Source organism: Oncorhynchus kisutch, linkage group LG28, assembly GCF_002021735.2.
Source record: "Oncorhynchus kisutch isolate 150728-3 linkage group LG28, Okis_V2, whole genome shotgun sequence".
NCBI classification, from domain to species: domain Eukaryota; kingdom Metazoa; phylum Chordata; class Actinopteri; order Salmoniformes; family Salmonidae; genus Oncorhynchus; species Oncorhynchus kisutch.
In genome coordinates, this window is record NC_034201.2 from 32656928 (window position 1) to 32680881 (window position 23954).

Consider the following 23954-nt stretch of genomic DNA (forward strand, 5'->3'; position numbering starts at 1 on the left):
AAAGCCGGATTTGGATACAAAAAGATTTCCCAAGCTTTAAACATCCCAAGGAGCACTGTGCAAGCGATAATATTGAAATGGAAGGAGTATCAGACCACTGCAAATCTACCAAGACCTGGCCATCCCTCTAAACTTTCAGCTCATACAAGGAGAAGACTGATCAGAGATGCATCCAAGAGGCCCATGATCACTCTGGATGAACTGCAGAGATCTACAGCTGAGGTGGGAGACTCTGTCCATAGGACAACAATCAGTCGTATATTGCACAAATCTGGCCTTTATGGAAGAGTGGCAAGAAGAAAGCCATTTCTTAAAGATATCCATAAAAAGTGTAGTTTAAAGTTTGCCACAAGCCACCTGGGAGACACACCAAACATGTGGAAGAAGGTGCTCTGGTCAGATGAAACCAAAATTGAACTTTTTGGCAACAATGCAAAACGTTATGTTTGGCGTAAAAGCAACACAGCTCATCACCCTGAACACACCATCCCCACTGTCAAACATGGTGGTGGCAGCATCATGGTTTGGGCCTGCTTTTCTTCAGCAGGGACAGGGAAGATGGTTCAAATTGATGGGAAGATGGATGCAGCCAAATACAGGACCATTCTGGAAGAAAACCTGATGGAGTCTGCAAAAGACCTGAGACTGGGACGGAGATTTGTCTTCCAACAAGACAATGATCCAAAACATAAAGCAAAATCTACAATGGAATGGTTCAAAAATAGACATATCCAGGTGTTAGAATGGCCAAGTCAAAGTCCAGACCTGAATCCAATCGAGAATCTGTGGAAAGAACTGAAAACTGCTGTTCACAAATGCTCTCCATCCAACCTCACTGAGCTCGAGCTGTTTTGCAAGGAGGAATGGGAAAAAATGTCAGTCTCTCGATGTGCAAAACTGATAGAGACATACCCCAAGCGACTTACAGCTGTAATCGCAGCAAAAGGTGGCGCTACAAAGTATTAACTTAAGGGGGCTGAATAATTTTGCACGCCCAATTTTTCAGTTTTTGATTTGTTAAAAAAGTTAGAAATATCCAATAAATGTCGTTCCATTTCATGATTGTGTCCCACTTGTTGTTGATTCTTCACAAAAAAATACAGTTTTATATCTTTATGTTTGAAGCCTGAAATGTGGCAAAAGGTCGCAAAGTTCAAGGGGGCTGAATACTTTCGCAAGGCACTATATATTAGTTGAATATCAATGGAATATTACGTTAAAACTTTGCTATGCTTCAAACATGCTACGAACGTCATAAAATACTTTTTGGAAAATTGTGGAACATTGTGGTAATGTTCTATGCAACCTATATGAATATCAAAATAATATTGTTGCAACATCCCAGACAACTCCCATAACTTAATTAAATGTTCTGGGACCTTTTAAAGAACTTAGACCAGGTGTTCTGTCAACATGCTTACAACATAGGAATGTCCTGTGCAACCCAACATTGTATGAATGTCATCACAACTGAGCATATTTTGTGTTTTGGGAACCTATCTCTTGCAATGTACCCACACTGTTCTCACAACTCAATTAATCTAATGAAACATTCTGGGAACATTTAAAGAACAGAATGTTATACTGTATAAAACCCTAACTAGAACTTGATTGGAATCTTAGCAAATGTTCTGGCAATGTTCCCGGTTTGTCGGGGAGTTGGCAGAAATTATTGTAGCTATATCATGAATAGAAATGTCTTTGAGGTGCAGTGATAGATACCTGTTTGAGGGTGCGCTCCATGTCGATGCCCTGGTTCCATGGGGCGGCGGGGTTGGCCAGACAGTCCCCAGCGTTCCCCCTGCGAGAGATGTCCACTTTCTGCCTACGCAGGTTCCTGAAGGCCTCCGCCATCACCATCACGCCGTCGTAGGTCAAAGCCGACGTGTACTGGCGAACAGGAGTGAAGCGTCAGGTGTGTGTGATGGAGGGATGGGGTGTGTGTGATGGAGGGATGGGGTGTGTGTGATGGAGGGATGGGGTGTGTGATGGAGGGATGGGGTGTGTGTGCTCATGACTATGAAAAGAGACAAAGGTTTCTGCGTGTGTGTACAGTATACATAGTCTGCGTACCAGACGTTTTAGTTAACATTCTACTCCACTTTGGGAAATGACAGGAGTGGCAAGAAGTAATATGTAATAGCCGAACAGAGAAAGTAACCAGGATACTGTATACTGGGCATTAAAAATATACTTTTCAAAATGCCTGTAATGCATTAAGGTACATTGTGTTATTGTGACTAACTCTCTCGCCATGTGATGCCAAATTCATTAGCAATCACCTAACAATAACCCTGTCTTAAAGTACTAGTTTGGAGAGAAAGAGAGATTCGGTAATGCGTTACAGATGAAGGCAGTAACAGTGTAGCCAATCACATCAGCTTGTCATGGCTCATATCAGGATCAGTTAGGCCAGGACCAGGCAGAGCTTAAACAATCAGTGTGCTGCTGACAGACCACAGTGGATGGTGTGAGAGAGAGAGAGAGAGAGGAGGAGAGAGAAGAGAGAGAGGAGAGAGAGAGAGAGGAGAGAGAGAGAGAGAGAGGAGAGAGAGAGGAGATGAGAGAGAGAGAGAGAGAGAGAGAGAGAGAGGTCTGAGTGTTTAATCTACTGTAGCACAGAGTGGGCCTGGAATCAGTTATCCAGTGTGGGAGAGTTAATTTAACCTTCACTCTGGTCTGGGAAAATCCTTATTGGAGAGTTAATTTAACCTTCACTCTGGCCTGGGAAAATCCTTATTGGAGAGTTAATTTAACCTTCACTCTGGCCTGGGAAAATCCTTATTGGAGAGTTAATTTAACATTCACTCTGGCCCTTGTTCATTTCAGCTCTCTGTGGGGGCCACGGTGTGTGTGTGTGTGTGTGTGTGTATGGACCACCAACCCTGTGCCAAGAGTGGACAAGCTGCCTACACCAACAAGGGTCAAGGGGGGCAATAAACAGTTTGATAACCAACGCTGATGCCACCCGCTCCCTGGGCATGAAGGCTGGCACAAACCGGTACATGTTTGGCATTGGTAAGAGTCTGGGCACTTAAATAGAAGAGGGACAGTCCTGCCAAGGAGTTATGAATGGGGAGAGGAGGGTGTTGTAGCTGTTTTGACCAGGGGTGTCAAACTCATTTTGCCCCGGGGGTCGCATTCGGTCTTCAACGAGGTCCGGAGGGCCGCACTGAAAATGTTATATATTTCCTTGTGAGCAAAATTGATAAAAATTGTCCTCTATCTATTGTTTTTGGAATTTACCATGCTGCTTGACTGTCTAGTTTTAATTGTATTGATTATCAGTAGGCTGTACACAGGAAAGAAACTATATGAATGTAGGTCCATTATAATTTCTACAGAGTTTCCATTTGCTTTTCGTTATTTTAAAGTATAATGAGTTCGTCCCCCACCATTCACAATTTTTTGTTGTTGTATTTATTTATTTTTTACTCAAACCACCCCAGGCCAAGTTCCATAATACTACAAGTCATAACCAAGCTACAAATCACAACACATCCAAAGTGTGGTTATAATGAAATACTGCCTTGGTTCGTGGACCTGGGAAGGTGCTATCTAGAATCTAAAAGAGTTCTTCAGTCGTCACCATAGGAGAACCCTTTGAAGAACCCTTTTTGGTTCCAGTTAGAAACCTTTTGGTTCCAAGTACAACCATATTGGGTTCCATGTAGAACCCTTTCCACAATGGCTTCTACATGGCTCCCAAAAGAGTTCTAACTGGAACCAAAAAGAGTTCTACCTGGAAGCAAAAAGGGTTCTCCTATGGGAACAGCTGAATAACCATTTTGGATAGTTTATTCACTATATAGTGCACTACGTTTGACCAAAACTCTCCATGGGCCGTATGTTTGACATCCCTGATCTAGACTGTGACCACTAATTACAAAATAAAAAAACTATGGATGGTGCTACTGTACACCAAAAGGGCTGTTTGGTAGGGAAAACATTGGAATGGTTTTACCAATTTAACTTTAGATTCTGACGTTTATCCATGTTTCTCCAAAGATCAAATTTCAAAGTTGCTCCAAACATCAAATTTCAAAGTGTTTTTGACACCCTTCATTCGTCTTGCTCAAGCCAGTACATTTTATTGAAACCTCACATTTTCAAAGGTTTTGTATAGGGTTAAAACATTACATTTAGGCATGGCTAAGTTAAGATAGGCTAGGATAATAAAAAATAAAATGAGTATCTACCACTGGGACAGAACACGAGACCTTCAGATCCGGAGTCATGGGATTATGCCCGTTCACCACCCCTGTCCACAACACAAAACCCAAGCCCACTTCATGGAAATAGCACTGTTGCCCCTAGTGGCCGGTTTTGAAGGCATTTCCCGACATCCTCAGGACATAGACAGATGTTCAATTTTGAAGACAATCTTGAGTGATCTGCATGGATATTGGAGCAGAAACACAAGCATACACACACACTGCGCGTCGTGGCACAGCAGTATAGCTTAAATCGGTCAGTCCGTCACATCCTCGCAGCTAGGGCCAATGGCCCCCAGGGTGGACCAACAATAGTGCTGATGATGATGCCCCCTCCATACCATCTCTCCCCTACCTACCCCCCACTCGCTCTCTCTCCCTCCCTCCCCCTCCCTCCTTCTCCCATCTATTCCTAGGAAATGCATCTCAGATCAGCCCTCAGAGATTCTGACTCATGACGCACTGATGTTTCCGGGTGGTAGGTGACTGCTGGTCACAGAGCCCCTTAAAGGGAGAGTTGATAATATTTTCAACATTTTAGATTATTTTCAACTTCTCTTTGATGTTTCATCCAAACCATTTTCAGTTCCTTAGCTGGTTAATTAGCAACGTCCAGAATCTTCTGGCTAGAATTACATTCAAGTGCTTCAGGACAGCTAAAATGCACCAGTTCTCATGGCCCCTAGCAAGAGTGGAGCTCCCTCAGGCATTGGGCTACACTATTCCATTACTAAGAAAGTCCACAGGTGTGAGACAACGAGGAGATTGTGAATCCCATAGCCTGAACCTCTCCACGAGACTGCACCACAGTTAGCAGGTACTGTAATGTATTTTAAGTGTGTGTGTGTGTGCGCGTCTGTGTAAGTGTGCGTCTGCATATCTCCCAGCCCTAGCTGGGAGATAGCAGGCAAACCCACACCTCTGCAGTTGGTCCTGTAGAATCCTAAAGCCACCTTCCCATGCACCAGACCAGACTGACCAGAGTCTAAAGCAATCCTACACACAGTCAGTCAGCCAGCTATTCAGTCAGCCAGCCAGCCAGCCAGCCAGCCAGTCAGTCAGTCAGTCAGTCAGTCAGAACTAGAGGTTATCTACTGAAGAATTGTATTGACTCGGGCTCAGCTCTGTTAAATCCTCCATGGGTTCTATACCCCATGCCTTAGATACAGGAGAGAACCTTAGGGGAGAAGACCTTACTCCAGGCATGGTGTACATTCGGGGGGCTGTCACTCTTCAGCAAATGGGGGAAAAGCATGACATTAGAGGAGATGAGAGGACTTAATTCCAGTCAGGGTGTTACCTTCGGGGGGCTGTCGGAGCCTGGGTACTCCCTCTGGTCCAGCTTGTTCCAGCGCTGCATCAGCTTGATGACCATGGGGTTGCTGAAGTCCACTAGCTGGAAGCCTGACACGTTGGCCCCGCCATGCATGAAGCGCTCGAGGTTGATGTCCTTAAAACCCTGGGGAGAGAGAGAGAGAGGGAGAGAAAGACATCAATGGAGAGAAGTAAGGAGAATGAGGAAGGCATGCAAAAGGTAGATGGAAAGAGGGAGAAAAATAAACAGAGGGGGAGGGAGAGAGAGAAAGAGAGGCAGAGCATTATGTTATACCGCAACAAAAAAGGACACCAGACAGTTCTTTCCCCTAGCCTTTTCTAAGATCTGGGATCACCGGCTGAGCCTGAATTGTGTCGACGCCCTGCTTCTGCAGCAGAGGGCTGGTAAGAAGGATTGTGCCAACAGTAATCTCTCCCAGCCCAGTGCTCTGATGCCTCCAGTACTGTCACACACACACAGTCAATCACATGTAGATGCACACACACAAACACTGAGCTGTCCTGTTCTGGACATCATTAATACACTGTCACTGTGGAAATGGGCTGAATACTAATTACATAGACGTGGAGAGAGCGAGAGAGAGAGAGAGAGAGAGAGAGAGAGAGAGAGAGAGAGAGAGAGAGAGAGAGAGAGAGAGACAGGGACAGAGAGACAGAGACAGAGACAGAGACAGAGAGAGAGAGAATGAGACAGAGAGAGAGAGAATGAGAGAGAAATGGTGTAGTCAAGACATGCCAGTATTTTTTCCCTCACCAAGTTAGCCATGATGTAATGGTAGCCTTTGACATGTTTTCCGACACTGACAATCTGCGAGAGAAGGGAGGAAGAAGCGTTAGAGAAACATTAAGTCAACCCGACTGGAAAGGGACAAACGTTCGACAAACGTTGAGTGAACCCAACTGGATTAGCATTAGCAAGCTTAATTGGCTGTCAGTTGAATGACACCCCAGTGTGTGCGGCTTGGCATCGCGTCAACATTGTCTTTCATGGGGAGAAATCGGACGTGCAGGCTGTCTAAACAAATGAGTAGGCATCCGGATGAGTGCCACACGAGGAGATAGACAGACAGACAGACACTATCTGAGGCCAGGTAGTAGGGAATATGAAAATGCTCCTGGCATGGAGAGAGAGACAGAGAATGTTCATTGATCCATTGAACACAAGCAGATCTCAGGTAGCTAAACAGACATTGAACTGAAGACAGCTGCTAAACCCTAACCCTGAACGTAGTCCTTACTTTTACCTTAACTTCTTGGTGAAAGTGGGCAGTATTGAGTAGCTTGGATGAATAAGGTGCCCAGAGTAAACTGCCTGCTACTCTGTCCCAGATACTAATATATGCATATTATGATTCATATTGGATAGAAAACACTCTGAAGATTCTAAAACTGTTTGAATGATGTCTGTGAGTATAACATAACTCATATGGCAGGCGAAAACCTGAGACAAATCCAACCAGGAAGTGAGAAATCTGAGGTTTGTAGTTTCATTTAAGTGATTGCCTATCCAATATGCTGTGTCTATGGGGCCAGATTGCACTTCCCAAGGCTTCCAGCAGATGTCAACAGTCTTTAGAAAGTTGTTTGAGGCTTCTATTGTGGAAGGGGGTTGAATAAGAGCTATTTCAACAAGTGGACTAAGCTGTGGCCAATCAGTTATTTACTGCGAGGTCATGTGGGCGCGACATTCCTTCTTTTTGCTGTGTAATGAATACGCTATTGTCCGGTTGGAATATTATTGAAACCTCGTTTGACATGTTTCTACAAACTGTAATGGAACTCTTTCGACTTCGTCTGGATTTTGCGCTCGCGCATTGTGCCTTTGGAATTTTTATTTTTTTATTTCACCTTTATTTAACCAGGTAGGCAAGTTGAGAACAAGTTCTCATTTACAATTGCGACCTGGCCAAGATAACGCAAAGCAGTTCGACACATCCAACGACACAGAGTTACACATGGAATAAAACAAACATACAGTCAATAATACAGTATAAACAAGTCTGAGTTTGAGTTTATTTTTTATTTTTACAGGGACAGTGCACATTAATCAACGTTTCAGTAAAAGTGCCGGTTTTAGCCAGCCGGCTAATTTTCAAGCGCAGTCCCTGGGCAGGTTATTAAAAACAATTACAATATAGACAATAGCAACATAGAACAAGCAAGACATAGCAACATAGGACAAGCAAGACATAGCATACAGACAGAGCAACATAGGACAAGCAAGACGTAGCATACAGACAGAGCAGCATAGAACAAAAAGCAGCAAGTCAAAATTCATAAAAGCAACAAAGTGTTTCCACACCTCACAAGCTACAGACAACAGACAACATGGAGAGCGGCAACACACAGCTAGGGACCATGTTCACAAATCTGATTGACCTTTAGCCATGTCTTCAAGCATTTTGTGAAAGTGTGATATGTGCAGTTATGTGTGTCTGATGGCAGTGTATTTATACGTATATAGTCTAAATACGATGTGAGCAAATGAGGTGAGATAAGGGAGGTAAAGGCAAAAAAAAGCCATGGTGGCAAAGTAAATACAATATAGCAAGTAAAACACTGGAATGGTAGATGTGCAATGGAAGAATGTGCAAAGTAGAAATAAAAATAATGGGGTGCAAAGGAGCAAAATAAATTAATTAATTAAATACAGTAGGGAAAGAGGTAGTTGTTTGGGCTAAATTATAGGTGGGCTATGTACAGGTGCAGTAATCTGTGAGCTGCTCTGACAGTTGGTGCCTAAAGCTAGTGCCCTTGAACAGGCAGTTAACCCACTGTTCCTAGGCCGTCATTGAAAATAAGAATTTGTTCTTAACTGACTTGCCTAGTAAAATAAAGGTAAAAAAAAAAAATTCAAAAAAAAAAATAGGGGGCGCTATTTAAATTTTTTGATGTTTATTATTTTTTTTTCATTTCTTTTTTTCACCTTTATTTAACCAGGTAGGCTAGTTGAGAACAAGTTCTCATTTGCAACTGCGACCTGGCCAAGATAAAGCATAGCAGTGTGAGCAGACAACACAGAGTTACACATGGAGTAAACAATTAACAAGTCAATAACACAGTAGAAAACAAAGGGGGAGTCTATATACAATGTGTGCAAAAGGCACGAGGAGGTAGGCGAATAATTACAATTTTGCAGATTAACACTGGAGTGATAAATGATCAGATGGTCATGTACAGGTAGAGATATTGGTGTGCAAAAGAGCAGAAAAGTAAATAAATAAAAACAGTATGGGGATGAGGTAGGTGAAAATGGGTGGGCTATTTACCAATAGACTATGTACAGCTGCAGCGATCGGTTAGCTGCTCAGATAGCTGATGTTTGAAGTTGGTGAGGGAGATAAAAGTCTCCAACTTCAGCGATTTTTGCAATTCGTTCCAGTCACAGGCAGCAGAGTACTGGAATGAAAGGCGGCCAAATGAGGTGTTGGCTTTAGGGATGATCAGTGAGATACACCTGCTGGAGCGCGTGCTACGGATGGGTGTTGCCATCGTGACCAGTGAACTGAGATAAGGCGGAGCTTTACCTAGCATGGACTTGTAGATGACCTGGAGCCAGTGGTTCTGGCGACGAATATGTAGCGAGGGCCAGCCGACTAGAGCATACAAGTCGCAGTGGTGGGTGGTATAAGGTGCTTTAGTGACAAAATGGATGGCACTGTGATAGACTGCATCCAGTTTGCTGAGTAGAGTGTTGGAAGCCATTTTGTAGATGACATCGCCGAAGTCGAGGATCGGTAGGATAGTCAGTTTTACTAGGGTAAGCTTGGCGGCGTGAGTGAAGGAGGCTTTGTTGCGGATTAGAAAGCCGACTCTTGATTTGATTTTAGATTGGAGATGTTTGATATGAGTCTGGAAGGAGAGTTTGCAGTCTAGCCAGACACCTAGGTACTTATAGATGTCCACATATTCTAGGTCGGATGTTTTGTCCTGAAAAGATGCTCGACTATGCATATAATTGACAGCTTTGGAAAGAAAACACTTTGCAAAACTGCAAAGATATTGTCTGTGAGTGCCACAGAACTGATGTTACAGGCGAAACCCTGATAAAAATCCAATCAGGAAGTGCTGCATTTTTTGAAACAGCCTCATGCCAATGACTCCTTATATGGCTGTGAATGAGCTACGAATGAGCTACATTTTCCACGTTTTCCCCAAGGTGTCTACAGCATTGTGACGTCTTTTTAGGCATTTCCCTTGAAGAATGGCTGTAAGGGACCATATATGACATGATGTCTCCCGCAGAAAACCTCGACGGATATATTATCGAATACATATGTTAAAAACACCTTGAGGATGGATCCTAAACAACGTTTGCCGTGTTTCTGTCGATATTATGGATAACATTTTGAAAAAAGTTTGGCGTTATAGTTTAAGTATTTTTCGGTCGATTTCTCAGCCAAGCAGGATGAACAAACGGGAGCTATTTCGCCTACAAAAATAATCTTTTGGGAAAAAAGGAACATTTGCTATCTAACTGGGAGTCTCCTGAGTGAAAGCATCTGAAGTTCTTCAAAGGTAAATGATTTAATTTGGTTGCTTTTCTTATTTTCGTGAAAATGTTGCCTGCTGCCAGCAGAGCCTAGCATGGCATTATGCCATGATAAACTTACACAAATGCTTGTCTAGCGTTGGCTGTAACGCATGGAAATCTGAGATGACAGTGTTGTTAACAAAAGGCTAAGCTTGTGTTTGAATACATTTATTTCATTTCATTAGCGATTTTCATGAATAGGAAAAGTTGCTTTACGGTAATGCGCTTGAGGCTATGATAACGCTCCCGGATACGGGATTGCTAGTCGCAAGAAGTTAAGAACAAGTTTATCTTTAATTCTATGTAAAACATATATCTTTCATCAAAGTTTATGATAAGTATTTATGTTATTTGATGTGGCTCTCTGCAATTTCTTCAGATGTTTTGGAGGCATTTCTGAACATGGCGCCAATGTAAACTGAGGTTTTTGAATATAAATATGAACTTGATCGAACAGAACATACATGTATTGTGTAACATTGAGTCCTGGGAGTGTCATCTGATGAAGATTGTCAAAGGTTAGTGATTATTTTGATCTATATTTCTGCTTTTTGTGACACCTCTCTTTGGTTGGAGAATGCTTTCTGTGACTAGTTGCTGACCTAACATAATGATATGTTCAGCTTTCGCTGAAAAGCCTTTTTCGAAATCGGACACTGTGGTTGGATTAACAAGAAGTGTATCTTTAAAATGGTGTAAAATACTTGTATGGTTGAGGAATTTTAATTATGAGATTTCTGTTGTTTTGAATTTGGAGCCCTGCAAATTCACTGGCTGTCGGCGAGGTGGGACGCTAGCGTCCCGAACGATCCCAGAGAGGTTAACCACATCCCTAGCCTAACCCTTACCTCAACACTTTTAAATGTCAACTTCAATGGGGTAACGTCAGAGTTGGGATATCCCAAGGATCCCAGATAGGGGTGACCCTGTTGCTTATGTCACCCTGTTGTATGACTTAGCTTATAGATGATTTGTGAGGTACAGTATCAATGTAGTGATGATGAAGACTTTCTAAATGTTCAGTAAAGCATTCATTGTTGTTTGTTTAAAGTTTTAGCCTAATGTGTTTGAATGCACTGCTAACAAATACAATCTGTTTCCACTAGCAGTGCTCCATTCTCCAAAAATGCTAGCCAGATTTTTCTGAACATTGCTAAATGACAAGGTAACGAAACAAAAAATGGTTTGGAAACAATAACACTAGAGGGAAGTTGAAAATAAGCTATGCTAAAGAAAAGTGAATTTACCCTTATTAAAATTGGGACCATACAATAAACTAGTTTTTACCACTGCATCCCTGGTGAACACGAGATACTACTGAATAACAATGTGTACATTAGATGTGACCTGCTGATTAAGATTAAGTTGTGTGTACTGACGCCTACTGAGATACAATGGGAAATGTTGGAGGTGAGCCCGGCTCCCACAAAAGCACACCACACACACATACTGACTCGCACACACTCACATAAACACTGAGTCGTTAGCACAGTGACAGATGCCGGAGCTGAAATTTGCTAAATAATTGAAACGTGAGATAGAGATACTGGTTGCCTGGGGGATGGTGGATGAGTACACTAGGAAACAGAGAAGGGGGTTATTCGGTTTGTAACTCTGACTACATATAGGCAACTGAGTGGCGCCAGAAGCTATTCAAACATTCTACAATTTGACCTAATAGACTGAATATACGTAAACCTGAATGATTACAATATGGACCATCTCAGATTGTACCACATGTTTGCAGCTAATTAATTCAACTTAATTAAAATTAGCACTCTAGAACTGTAAAATCCACTGCAGGTCTCAAATTGAAATGAAAGAATGTTTCCTCTAGTCATTTTCATTACCAAATGATTCTGTCACCTGTTTTAGACTGTATAGATGAATTGATGAATTGATGAATTGATTTCATTGATTGATTGACCTACTCCAGTATGTTTTTGAGCCTCTTGAACTCCCTAACTGCCCAGCAGCCTAACTGCCTAACTCCCTAACTGCCCAGCTGCCCAACTGCCTAACTCCCTAACTGCCCAGCTGCCCAACTGCCTAACTCCCTAACTGCCCAGCTGCCGAACTGCCTAACTCCCTAACTGCCCAGCAGCCTAACTGCCTAACTCCCTAACTCCCTAACTGCCTAACTGCCTAACTCCCTAACTGCCCAGCTGCCCAACTGCCTAACTCCCTAACTGCCCAGCTGCCCAACTGCCTAACTCCCTAACTGCCTAACTGCCTTAATGACCTTTTTCTTTCTTTCTTCCTGCCTGCCTGCCATGACTGATTGGCTGACTGATCTCACCTGCTCCAGCATGTTGGTGAGCCTCTCGGCCTCCAGGTCTATGACAAACTTCTTCTCCTGCCGTCGGTCCAGGTCCTCCAGGAGGCGCCGGTAGGCAGCATCGTCGAAGCTCTCCACACAGATGGCGCTCACCTGCCAGCTGTTCTGGCCCGCCTTCTCCATGATGGCCTGCAGTATGGCGTACCCTGAGGGATGAGACCAACCACCAATCAGATCACGGAATTTCATTCAAATAATTTATTTAGCTACGTAGTGACAATTAATTAATATTTTACTGCAGTGGGCTAAATCAAGGTCACAGTGTTTCTTGGTAGTCTTAAACAAATCTACTTTGAAACAGAAGTATACACCTCACACATATGGTTATGGGCTTACAAAAAATAAGACACCTGTACCATGTCAGATATAGAGTTGAAATGTATCCAATTTTGAGTTTGCATCCCTATATTACACTTTATATACATCACTGAAGATTGAAATATAACAAAACCGTTTGACATAAAAACACAGGATTGTCTACGGGTTTATAGAAATAATGTTTATTAACAATGAAATTATGAAAGATATTAATAACATTACACCCGTGAGGCCACTAGGTCATTTGACTGCAGGAAAAGACAACAACATTTGCATATTGAATGTACAACAGTCAGATGCATTGCACCATCACATCAGCACTACAATCATTTACAGTGTTGGTCCCCAAATCAGCACGGAGTGGGTCTCATATTAGGATTCTGCACTTATAATCTGCTCTCCTTTCAGGGTTAGGGTCAATTCAGTTAGACTAAATGCCAACCCTGCTTCCTATTGGCTGGGAAATGATTGAGTGATATTACTGAGTACTACTGATATCATAAAACTGAAGCCACAATCTAAAAACCCTGGCTTCACAAAAACAACAAGCATGCAAGAAGAAGAACCACAAGAAACCCTGCAACCAAGAAGAGCTTTTCTATCTGTGTTGAATTCAGAGTTCTAACCCTTTGCGCCTATGCCAATTTTTTATACTAGTCCCACAGCAAACCCCCTGTTTTTGAGTAGATGGCATAGTCTCTTTGATTAGAGACTGGTAGAGTGGGAGGAACCATATGGTGTTTAGAGGGGGGACTCTGGGCTGCTGGGACCAGACGAGGCCTTGTGTAAATAGAGGAACGATAGAGGGGTAAGAGGAAGTCAGGGAAGCCCCGCCCTGCATCTCCTGTCTTCTCTCCAACAGGAACAGATGTCCCACTTAAACGGCCCCTCCTGGTGGCCATCACAAGCTGGCAACCTTTCTCCCTCTGCTCCCAATTAGTAGATTAACCTGTGCTCGAGTATCCACGTCTGGCTCAACCCCCCTTTTTCACTCTCTCTCTGTGCACCCTATTAGAGTGAGTGAGTGAGTGAGTGAGTGAGTGAGTGAGTGAGTGAGTGAGTGAGTGAGTGAGTCAGTCAGTCAGTCAGTCAGTCAGTCAGTCAGTCAGTCTGTCTGTCTGTCTGTCTGTCTGTCTGTCTTTGCCAGGAGGACAAGGAGGATGGTAGGTCACACACTGCCACTGCTTCAGCTTCAACACACACCCGTCAGGGCTGGGACTACCTGGATATGTCCAAAAATAAACTCAAATGTTTGTTTTCCTTTCAGAGGGCTGCCGTGCTTCTAGCTCTTAGGAAACTTTACAGTGTTTTGTTTTTGTATGTATTATTTCTTACATTATTGTAATTACATACAGCAGGGAAAAACTATTGGATATCAGAGCAGCGGTAACTCACCAGCACTACCAGCATTACGACCAGGAATACGACTTTCCCAAAGGAAATCCTTTGTTCACACCCCACAGTGTTTTGAACTGATTCCAGAGGCCAATCCAAAACACCGCCGGAGGAGGAGAGGTACTCAGAGGTCATCTAGTCTGACTTAGGAGGCACGCAAACCACCCACCGCTTCCGAGTATATTACTCACTAATGTTCAGTCTCTGGATAATAAAGTTGACGAGCTCAGGGCGAGGGTTTCTTTCCAGAGAGATATCAGGGATTGTAACATACTCCGTTTCACTGAAACATGGCTCTCTCGGGATATACTGGGTCGGTCCAGTGAGTTGGGTTCTCAGTTCATTGCGCAGACAGGAAAAAATATCTCTCAGGGAAGAAGAAGGGTGGGGGTGTATGTTTCATGATTAACAACTCATGCTGGAATTGTAAATACAGGAACTCAAGTTCATTTGTTCACCCAACCTAGAATACGTCACAATCAAACGCCGACCGCATTATCTCTCAAGAGAATACTCTTCAGTTAAAGTCACAGCAGTGTACAGTTGAAGTCGGAAGTTCACATACACTTAGGTTGGAGTATTTTTCAACCACTCCACAAATTTCTTGTTAACAAAATATAGTTTTGGCAAGTCGGTTAGGACATCTACTTTGTGCATGACACAAAAATTGGTTACAGACAGATTATTTCACTTAATCACAATTCCAGTTGGTCAGATGTTTACATACACTAAGTTGACTGTGCCTTTAAACAATTTGGAAAATTCCAGAAAATGATGTCATGGCTTTAGAAGCTTCTGATAGGCTAATTGACATAATTTGAGTCAATTAGAGGTGTAGCTGTGGATGTATTTCAAGGCCTACCTTCAAAATCAGTGCCTCTTTGCTTGACATCATGGGAAAATCAAAAGAAGTAAGCCAAGACCTCAGAAAAAAATTGTAGACCTCCACAAGTCTGGTTCATCCTTGGGAGCAATTTCCAAACACCTGAAGGTATCATGTAAATCTGTACAAACAATAGTATGCAAGTATAAACACCATGGGACCACGACAGACCGATCAGGAAGGAGATGCGTTCGGGCTCCTAGAGATGAACGTACTTTGGTGCGAAAAGTGCAAATCAATCCCAGAACAACAGCAAAGGACCTTGTGAAGATGCTGGAGGAAACAGGTACAAAAGTATCTATATCCACAGTAAAAACGAGTCCTGTATCGACATAACCTGAAAGGCCGCTCAACAAGGAAGAAGCCACTGCTCCAAAACTGTCATAAAAAGGCAGACTACTGTTTGCAAATGCACATGGGTACAAAGATGGTACTTTTTGGAGAAAGGTCTTCTGGTCTGATGAACCAAAAATATAACTGTTTGGCCATAATGAAGATCATTATGTTTGGAGGGAAAGGGGAGGCTTGCAAGCTGAAGAACACCATCCCAACCGTGAAGCACGGGGGTGGCCGCATCATCTTGTGGGGGTGCTTTGCTGCATGAGGGCCTAGCGCACCTCACAAAATAGATGGCATCATGAGGGGGGAAAATTATATGGATATATTGATGCAACATCAGTCAGGAAGTTAAAGCTTGGTCGCAAATGAGTCTTCCAAATGGACAATGACCTCAAGCATACTTCCAAAGTTGTGGCAAAATGGCTTTAGGACAACAAAGTCAAGGTATTGGAATGACCATCGCAAAGCCCTGACCTCAATCCCATAGAATAGTTTAGGGAAGATGTGAAAAAAAGTGTATGCGAGCAAGGAGGCCTACATACCTGACTCAGTTACACCAGCTCTGTCAGGAGGAATGGAACAAAATTCACCCAACTTATTGTGGGAAGCTTGTGGAAGGCTACCTGAAACGTTTGACCCAAGTTAAACAATTGAAAGGCAATGCTACCAAATACTAATTGAGTGTATATAAACTTCTGATCCAAGTTGAATGTGATTAAAGAAATAAAAGCTAAAATAAATCATTCTTTCTACTATTATTCTGACATGTCACATTCTTAAAATAAAGTGGTGATCCTAACTGACATAAGTCAGGGAATTTTTACAAGGATTAATTGTCAGGAATTGTGAAAACCTGAGTTTAAATGTATTTGGCTAAGATGTATGTAAACTTCTGACTTCAACTGTAGATGGCAGCATTCGCACCAACTGAAGGTGAGAACCACCGCATTTAACCATGACAAAGTGACTGGGAATATGCAGAATACAAAAAGTGTAGTTATTCCTTCCGCAAGGCAATCAAACAGGCAAAACATCAGTATAGAGACAAAGTGGTCGCAATTCAACCGCTCAGACACGAGACGTATGTGGCAGGGTCTACAGACAATCACGGACTGCAAAATGAAAACAGGACACTGACATCTTGCTTCTGGACAAGCTAGATACCTTCTTCGCCCGCTTTAAGGATAAAGCAGTGCCACCGACGCGGCCCGCTACCAAGGACTGTGGGCTCTCCTTCTCCGTAGCCGTCGTGAGTAAGACATTTAACTGTGTTAACCCTTGCAAGGCTGGGTTAATGTGGATAGGAGGGAGCACCCCCCTTTCCACATCGACGGGACCGCAGCGGAGAAGGTGGATAGTTCCTCGGTGTACACTTAACTGACAAACTGAAATGGTCCACCAACACAGACAGTGTGGTCAAGAAGGCTCAACTGCGCCTCTTCAACCTCAGGAAGCTTGGCACCTAAAACCCTTATAAACTTTTACAGATGCACAATTGAGAGCATCCTGTCGGGCTGTATCACCGCCTGGTATGGCAACTGCAGCGCCAGCAACCGCATGGCTCTCCAGGTGGTGTGGTGTGCCCAACGCATCTCTGGGGGCAAACTACCTGCCCTCCAGGACACCTACAGCACCTGATGTCACAGCCTGTTCACCCCGCTATCATTCAGAAGGCTAGGTCAGTACAGGTGCATCAAAGCTGGGGCAGAGAAACTGGAAAAACAGCTTCTATCTCAAGGCCATCAGACTGTTAAATAACCATCACTAGCACATGAGAGGCTGCTGCCTATAAACATAGACTTGAAATCACTGGACACTTTAATACATGGAACACTAGTCACTTTAATAACGTTTACATATTTTCCATTACTCGTCTCATATGTATATACTGTATTCTATTCTATTATACTGTATCTTAGTCTTTGCCTGGCTACCCAGACTATTTGCATTGCCCCCCTCCCCCTCTCTGGATCGCTGCTGCTACTCTGTTATTATCTATGCATCGTCACTTTAATAACTCTACCTACATGTAACATATTACCTCAATTACCTCGACACCGGTGCCCCCCGCACATTGACTCTGTACCGGTACCCCATGTATATTTTAGGCATCTTCTTAAAACTGTTTTGTTGGTTAAGGGCCTGTAAGTAAGCATTTCACTGTAAGGTCTACACCTGTTGTATTCGGCGCATGTGACAAATACAATTTGATTTGATACTTAGATTTGTGTGTATTGGGTATATGTTGTGAAATTGTTAAATATTACTTGTTAGATATTACCGCACTGTCGAAGCTGGAAACAAGCATTTCACTACACCCCCAATAACACCTGCTAAACACGTGTATGTGACCAACAAAATGTGATTTGATTTGAGATATATTGTATGCTGAAATCCTTGGACATTTTAAAGAGTTTCCAATAGTGACTTTTTAAAATTCTACCCCTGGCTTGTGTTCATTAGTAACCTGACCACCCATCCACATCACTCTGCCAAAAGGTTATGCTCACTAGCGTCTCTTTCCACAATGAATATATGGAGTGATCAATAGAGCAGAGGAATTAAATTCAGGATTAGTCATCAGGCAAGTTCATTAGGGCACATAAAAAACATTTAAAACCTCTTGCAACGGAAAACAACAATGAACATTCGTTATTGGTCAGGCCCATTGTAGGTAGTCCATCCTGGTTTCAGTCCGTTTTCTCCATTTGGTGCATTATAAGTATGAACCTGGTGATAACAAGCACAAGACGACAATTCTGCAACGATACTAGTTTTGTGCTTTGTATATGTCCTATAGTCTATAAGCAACCTGGCTGTGGTCCTATAGTATATAGACAGATCTAATGACTAGTTGGCTAGTAGCCCATCTATCCATATGGCTGTGATTACAGTGTTTCAGTCAGAGCCAGGTGCAGCTTCTCTCCTCATGTCAGTGACATCACTGTAATTACACACTGGAGAATAAAGCAAAGCCCATTATGAGCCCTGTGAACAACTGACCTAAGTGCAGCCATTATGGCGCATACAGTATAGATGATGCACAAAAACACACACACATACACATGCATGAATGAACACACACACACAAGCCCTTCCCCCACAAACGTGGTGCGACCTACGGCAGACACCAAACAGCCCAGAGCAGCAAAAGTAATTCCTTTCTATGTAACGTAACAAAATCCTATCATGTTCTATTCGCAATCACAGGCAATCCACCTATACCAGCCCCACAAGCCCCACCAACCAGAGATGAGTGCTACGGCCGGTTTGCCTTTCTTTCCGCCTACCCGTCACTGATTACCAGCTGATAAATCTGTATCCTGGAGCTGTGTGTGGAGCAGCAGCCAGCCACAATCAGCATCAGTGTCAGAGCAATAGCTGCCTGCCTGTCTGCACTACAGAACAGCACAGAGTACAGTCCCCCCCCACCCCCCCATTGCACATAGGAGGCAGTGATTATATGGAATGCATGTCATTCAATGAGCTCTTGTCTACTGCAGTAAACGAGTGAGAGAAGGAGAGTGATGGAGAGGGGGTGAATAGAGTCCAGTGGAGAGAGAGAGCGTGTGATATTCCTCCTGAGAGACCTAAACTTTTAAACTGAGTCACTCATCATGACCTGGAGACCCCGCTATTTGCTGAGCAGAGACAGATAGAGAGTCTGTGTGTGTGTGTGAGAGAGAGAGAGAGAGAGAGAGAGAGAGAGAGAGAGAGAGAGAGAGAGAGAGAGAGAGAGAGAGAGAGAGAGAGAGAGAGAGAGAGAGAGAGAGAGAGAGAAAGCATTATCATTAACAGCAGACTTGTACATTTCCTCAGTGAAAACAATGTACTGAGCAAATGTCAAATTGCGTATTTACCAAATTACCGTACGGCAGACCACGTATTCACTCTGCACACCCTAATTTAATAAAAAAGGCAAAGTCTTCTCATGCTTTGTTGATTTCTATTTGGCATGAGGGTCTGCTATACAAATGGATAGAAAGTGTTGTTATAAAATCCATGTACACAAACAACAAGTGTGCGGTTAAAATTGGCAAAAACAAACACATTTCTTTCCACAGGGATGTGGAGTGAGACAGGGATGCAACTTAAGCCCCACCCTCTTCAACATATATATCAACAAATTGGCGAGGGCACTAGAACAGCCTGCAGCACGCAGCCTCACCCTACTAGAATCTGAAGTCAAATGTCTACTGTTTTCTGATGATCTGGTGCTTCTGTCCCCAACCAAGGAGGGCCTACAGCAGCACCAAGATCTTCTGCACAGATTCGTTCAGACCTGGGCCCTGACAGTAAATCTCAGTAAGACAAAAATAACAGTGTTCCAAAAAAGGTCCAGTTGCCAGGACCACAAATACAAATTCCATCTAGACACCGTTGCCCTAGAGCACACAAAAAATATACACACCTCGGCCTAAACATTAGCACCACATGTAACTTCCAGAGACAAGGCAAGAAGGGCCTTCTATGTCATCAAAAGGAACATAAAATTCGACATACCAATAGGGATCTGGCATAAAATACTTGAATAAGTTATAGAACCCATTGCCCTTTATGGTTGTGAGGTCTGGGATCTGCTCACCAACCAAGAATTCACAAAATGGGACAAACACCAAATTGAGAATTCTGCAAACACATCCTCTGTGTACAACGTAAAACACCATATAACGCATGTAGAGCAGAATTAGGGCAATATCCGCTAATGATCAAAATCCAGAAAAGAGCCTACAAAAATTCTACAATCACCTAAAAGGAAGCGATTCCCAAACCTTCCATAACAAAGCCATCGCCTACAGAGAGATGAACCTGGTGAAGAGTCCTTTAAGCAAGCTGGTCCTGGGGCTCTGTTCACAAACACAAACAGACCCTACAGAGCGCTAGGACAGCAACACAATTAGACCCAACCAAATCATGAGAAAACTAAAAATAAGTACTTGACACATTGGAAAGAATTAACAAAATAACAGATCAAACTAGAATACTATTTGGCCCTAAACAGAGAATACAGAGTGGCAGAATACCTGGCCACTGTGACTGACCCAAACTTAAGGAAAGCTTTGACTATGTACAGACTCAGTGAGCATAGCCTTGCTATTGAGAAAGGCCACAGTAGGCAGACCTGGCTCTCAAGAGAAGACAGGCTATGTGCACACTGCCCACAAAATGAGGTGGAAACTGAGATGCACTTCCTAACCTCCTGCCAAATGTATGACCATATTAGAGACACATAATTCCCTCAGATTACACAGACCCATAAAGAATTTGAAAACTGTCACGCCCTGGTCTTAGTATTTTGTGTTTATATATTTATTTGGTCAGGCCAGGGTGTGACATGGGTTTATTTTGTGTTGTGTTTTTGTATTGGGGTTTTAGTGGTATTGGGATTGTGGCTGAGTAGGGGTGTCTAGCATAGTCTATGGCTGCCTGAAGTTCTCAATCAGAGTCAGGTGATTCTCGTTGTCTCTGATTGGGAACCATATTTAGGTAGCCTGGGTTTCACTGTGTGTTTTGTGGGTGATTGTTCCTGTCTCAGTGTGTTTGTATTTCACCAGACAGGCTGTATAGGTTTTCACATTTCCGTTTGTTGTTTTTGTATTGTTCGTTTTCATCTTTCATTAAACATGTATCGAACTAACCACGCTGCATTTTGGTCCGACTCTCCTTCGACGGAAGAAAGCCGTAACAAAAACAAATCCAATTTTGATAAAGTGCCATATCTATTGGGTGAAATACCACAGTGTGCCATCACAGCAGCATGATTTGTGGCCTGTTGCCACAAGAAAAGGGCAACCAGTGAAGAACAAACACCATTGTAAATAAAACCTATATTTATGTTTATTTGTTTTCCCTTTTGTACTTCAACTATTTGCATAGTTGAAGTACAATATGACATTGGATATGTCTTTATTCTTTTGAAACTTTTGTGAGTGTAATGTTTACTGTTAATTTTTTATTGTTAATTTGACTTTTGTTTATGATCTATTTCACATACTTTGGCAATGTCATTGGATGTTGCCCATGCCAATAAAGCCCATAAATTGATATTGGAATTGAAAGAGAGAGCGACACAGAGAGAGAGAGTATGTATGTGTGTATGAAAGAGAGAGACAGAGAGAGAAAGAGAAAGAGACCGTGTCTGTCTGAGTCTGTGTGTGTGAGAAGTGAGAACAAGAGAGAGAGAAAAGAGACAGACAGAAAGCGAGAGAGAGAGTATGTATGTGTGTATGAAAGAGAGAGAAAGAGAGAGAGAGAGAAAGAGACCGTGTCTGTCTGAGTCTGTGTGTGTGAGAAGTGAGAACAAGAGAGAGAGAAAAGAGACAGACAGAAAGTGAGAGAGAGAGAGATACAGTGTGTGTGTGTGTGAGAGAGAGAGTGTGTATATGTGTATGTGTGTGAGTGGGAGAGAGAGAGAGACGCACACAGAGACACAGAGAGAGTGAGTGAGTGAGTGAGTGAGTGAGTGAGTGAGTGAGTGAGTGAGTGAGTGAGTGAGTGAGTGAGTGAGTGAGTGAGAGAGAGAGAGTCGCTTACCAAGAAACAAGTAAATGTTCCTGCGTGGCCAAGTTACAGTTTTGACTTAAAAATGCTTGAAAATCTATGGCAAGACCTGAAATTGGTAATCTAGCGCTTACAAATTTACCAAGAAAGACTCACAGCTGTAACTCAAGGCAGTAAAGGCCCTAACTCCCTATCAACCCACTAGGCCGACATTAAGAATTTGTTCTTGACTGACTTGCCTAGCTAATTTTTAAAATAAATAAATACCTAGTCAGTTGTACAGGCTCTGTACCTACTCATGCGCACAGGGTTTCAATATATATATATATTTTTTTGAAGCCGATAAATACAATTGTTTTAGACCAAATTGACTGGGAGGAAAAACAATCCCACTGCAAAATAATGTGTTTTATTCATTGATGGAAATATGAATTGATGGAACTACATTGACCGTAATGTTTATTGGTCAATAGGTTATTTTGCTACATTTTGTGGAATTAAACTGCCGATTGTGTTTTTTAGTTAGTCGTCATGTATCTTATTTATCAGCCGCGCACAACATACAGACCCTATTTTGAGCTGAATATCAGTCTGCTGTTGTAGCTACTCAGCTAGTTGCTGCTGCAGTGAAACATGGGCTTTTATAATCTCAACAGTTCTAAATGCAATGGCATGTTAAAACGTTTTGATGGACACAATAAAAAATAACTACACTTTTTATTTCTCAACTGGTAATTGAAGCACGCCTCCCATTCAAGTGCATAGGCAACGGTAGGCAGGCTCCCAAAGCTTCACACACCACTTTGCAATATGAGCTAGAGGCAGGATTCATTTTGAAAACAGATAGGGATCACCCACCCCCAGAAAAAAATATTATGAAACTGCTGTCAGTTTGTTAAAAGCCTAAGTTCTATCAGTGTGTAAAACGCATCATAGCTATATAATTCTCGTCACTAGAGATAGTGGATAACACACTATCACATTTCAACAATTACCTGCACTCCAGATCGCCAAATCAGCCAATAGATGGTATGGCCATACTTGTCTATAACACATCCATGAAGCAAGGGGGTGACAGTATCATGTTGTGGGGGTACTTTGCTGCAGGAGGGACTTGTGCACTTCACAAAATAGATGGCATCATGAGGCAGGAAAATTATGTGGATATATTGGAGCACCATCTCAGTCAGGAAGTTAAAGTTTGGTGGCAAATGAGTCTTCCAAATGGACAATGGCCTCAAGCATTCCTCCAAAGTTGTGGCAAAATGGCTTAAGGACAACAAAGTCCAGGTATTGGAGTGGCCATCACAAAGCCCTGACCTCAATCTTATAGAACATTTGTCAGAAGAACTGAAAAAGCTTGTGTGAGCAAGGAGGCAAACCTGACTCAGTTACACCAGCTCTGTCAGGAGGAATGGGCAAAAAGTCCCCCAACTTATTGTGGGAAGCTTGTGGAAGGCTACCTGAAACATTTTACCCAAGTTAAACAATTTAAAGGCAATGCTACCAAATACTAATTGAGTGTATGTAAACCTCTGACCCACTGGGAATGTTATGAAAGAAAGAAAAGCTGAAATAAATAATTCTCTCTACTATTACTCTGACATTTCACATTCTTAAAATAAAGTGGTGATCCTAACTGACCGAAGACAGGGAATGTTTATTAGGATTAAATGTCAGGAATTGCGAAAAACCGAGTTTAAATGTATTTGACTAAGGTGTATGGAAACTTCCGACTTCAACTGTAGGTCCGTTAAATTTCTCAAATGGCCGCTAGATTTAAATCTTCCCGGTCGGACACGCCACATCTTCCTTGGTGGGCGCGCACACACACACACACACACACACACACACACACACACACACACACACACACACACACACACACACACACACACACACACACACACACACACACACACACACACACACACACACACAATTATATCTCTGGTGTGCTCCATGCAAGACCGTCTCAGACTGCCCTGCTCATTGACTGAGCTCGTTCATGCGTGGGCTGATACTCCAGTCAATACTGTGTGTGTAAAAAGTGGCAAACACACACGCACACAGACAAAGTGCTGTCTGCCTGCGTCC

The 23954-nt window shown here is 42.7% G+C and overlaps 1 protein-coding gene across 3 annotated transcripts in view; it reads right to left on the reverse strand.

Moving 5' to 3' along the window:
- The window catches only part of LOC109873442 (glutamate receptor 4), a 188034-nt gene that overhangs the window by 54961 nt on the left and 109119 nt on the right, over nt 1-23954 (reverse strand). For all 3 annotated transcript variants that reach the window (XM_020465091.2, XM_031808440.1, XM_031808441.1), the window contains exons 4-7: nt 12383-12567; nt 6304-6357; nt 5515-5673; nt 1723-1890 (exon numbers count right to left, since the gene is read on the reverse strand). In XM_020465091.2, coding sequence (XP_020320680.2) covers nt 1723-1890; nt 5515-5673; nt 6304-6357; nt 12383-12567 — 566 coding nt within the window. The remainder of the gene's footprint in view (nt 1-1722; nt 1891-5514; nt 5674-6303; nt 6358-12382; nt 12568-23954) is intronic.